Raw genomic sequence first — 1460 nt, 5'->3', positions numbered from 1 at the left:
ATTCCTGCCAGAGCTTCTTAACACACCTGAAAGAATCTTGAGTAAGAATGGTTTAAGCTTTACTTTCTACAATATTGCATGGTAGTGGGGAATCACTCGTACTCCAGAGGCATCGCAGGAAAGTGTGCTGTTAGCAAATAGCTAGCAACATTTATCTCAAAGTGGTTTAACAACTGGAGCAAGACCAGGGGCAGTCTGGGGACAGTTCTTGTCATAAATTTTTTTTTAAAAGAAGTGTGGTTTGTTTATGTTTTCATTTAGACAATGCCACATTCTTCAATGGAGTCTTTCAAAATGTGGAAAGTGTTGCATTGTTTTTTGGTAAGTATGCATTCCAAATGTACTTGAACACTGAAGGGAAATCCCATGCCTTTATATATACAAAAAAGGAACAGGGATTTTTGAGGCTGTAGATTTCCCCCAAGACTATTATAATACTAAATACTTCTGAGTGTCAAGCATTACTCAATGTCCCTGTGCTACTGCCTTGTTTAGGCTCTGCGTTCACGTGAATGTCACCCATGTGTGACTCATACCTGGCTCACCTCCATTTACCATGCATTTTATGGCTCTTGTCTTTCCAGACTGCCTGGGTTCTCACTTCACCTGGTTACAGTCCATCTTCACTAACTTCCCTGCCCTGCTCAACTTTGTGAACAAAATGAAGTGTGTTACTGGTTTTTGTCCCAGGGACTTTGAAGACTATGGTTGCTCTTGCCGGTTTGAGATGGAAGGGCTCCCTGTGGATGAAGCTGATGAGTAAGTCTTATCCATGAGATGTTCTCTTCTGCCCAGACTGGCTGTCAGTGCCCTCGTGCTCTGATGACCCAAAACATAGCACTTGCCTAAATGATTTAAGGACAGTTGTAGAAAAATAGATTTATTCAGAGGATAAGTCCCACGCCATTCAGCTCTGTCTAATCTAGTTATCACTCTCTTTCAACCTAAATATTTGATATGACTACAAAAGATAACTTCAGCTCTGGTTTATCAGCTCTGTCCTTCAGAGGATAAGTCCCACGCCATTCAGCTCTGTTTAATCTAGTTATCACTCTCTTTCAATCTAAATATTTGATATGACCTACAAAAGCTAACTTCAACTCCAGTTTATCATCTCTGTCTTGTGCTATTCCTACCTGCTGGTGAGCACTATCTTTTTGCCAGGCCAACACCCTGGACCAGTGCCTTACAGCATGTCTTGGGATACAGATGAAGTTGGGGTGGTCATAATCTACAGCATGTGAAGATCCAATTGCTTCTTTTTTTCTCATAGCTCAGAGTCTCCCTTTGTTTTCCCAACACTTTGGTGTGGAGAAATAGAATCATAGAATCATAGAATCACTTTGGTTGGAAAAGACCTTTGAGATCATCAAGTCCAACCGTTAACCTAACACTGCCATCCCACCTCTAAACCATGTCCCTAAGCACCTCATCTATTCTTCTTTTAAATACCTCCAGGG

At 41.3% G+C, this 1460-nt stretch overlaps 1 protein-coding gene across 1 annotated transcript in view; it reads left to right on the top strand.

The window, feature by feature from the left end:
• Position 1: 1 nt before the first annotated feature.
• Positions 2–1460, top strand: part of OC90 (otoconin 90) — a gene marked incomplete at its 5' end in the record, with an annotated part of 17922 nt that continues 16463 nt past the window's right edge. The window contains 3 exons of the mRNA XM_035903435.1: positions 2–41; positions 262–321; positions 585–759. Of these exons, the coding sequence (XP_035759328.1) occupies positions 2–41; positions 262–321; positions 585–759 (275 nt within the window). The remainder of the gene's footprint in view (positions 42–261; positions 322–584; positions 760–1460) is intronic.

This window comes from Egretta garzetta, unplaced genomic scaffold (genome assembly GCF_000687185.1).
Source record: "Egretta garzetta isolate BGI_Z169 unplaced genomic scaffold, ASM68718v1 scaffold50, whole genome shotgun sequence".
Lineage (NCBI taxonomy): Eukaryota > Metazoa > Chordata > Aves > Pelecaniformes > Ardeidae > Egretta > Egretta garzetta.
The sequence above is the reverse complement of the archived record's forward strand: the minus strand, read 5'-3'. Positions and strand labels throughout refer to the sequence as shown.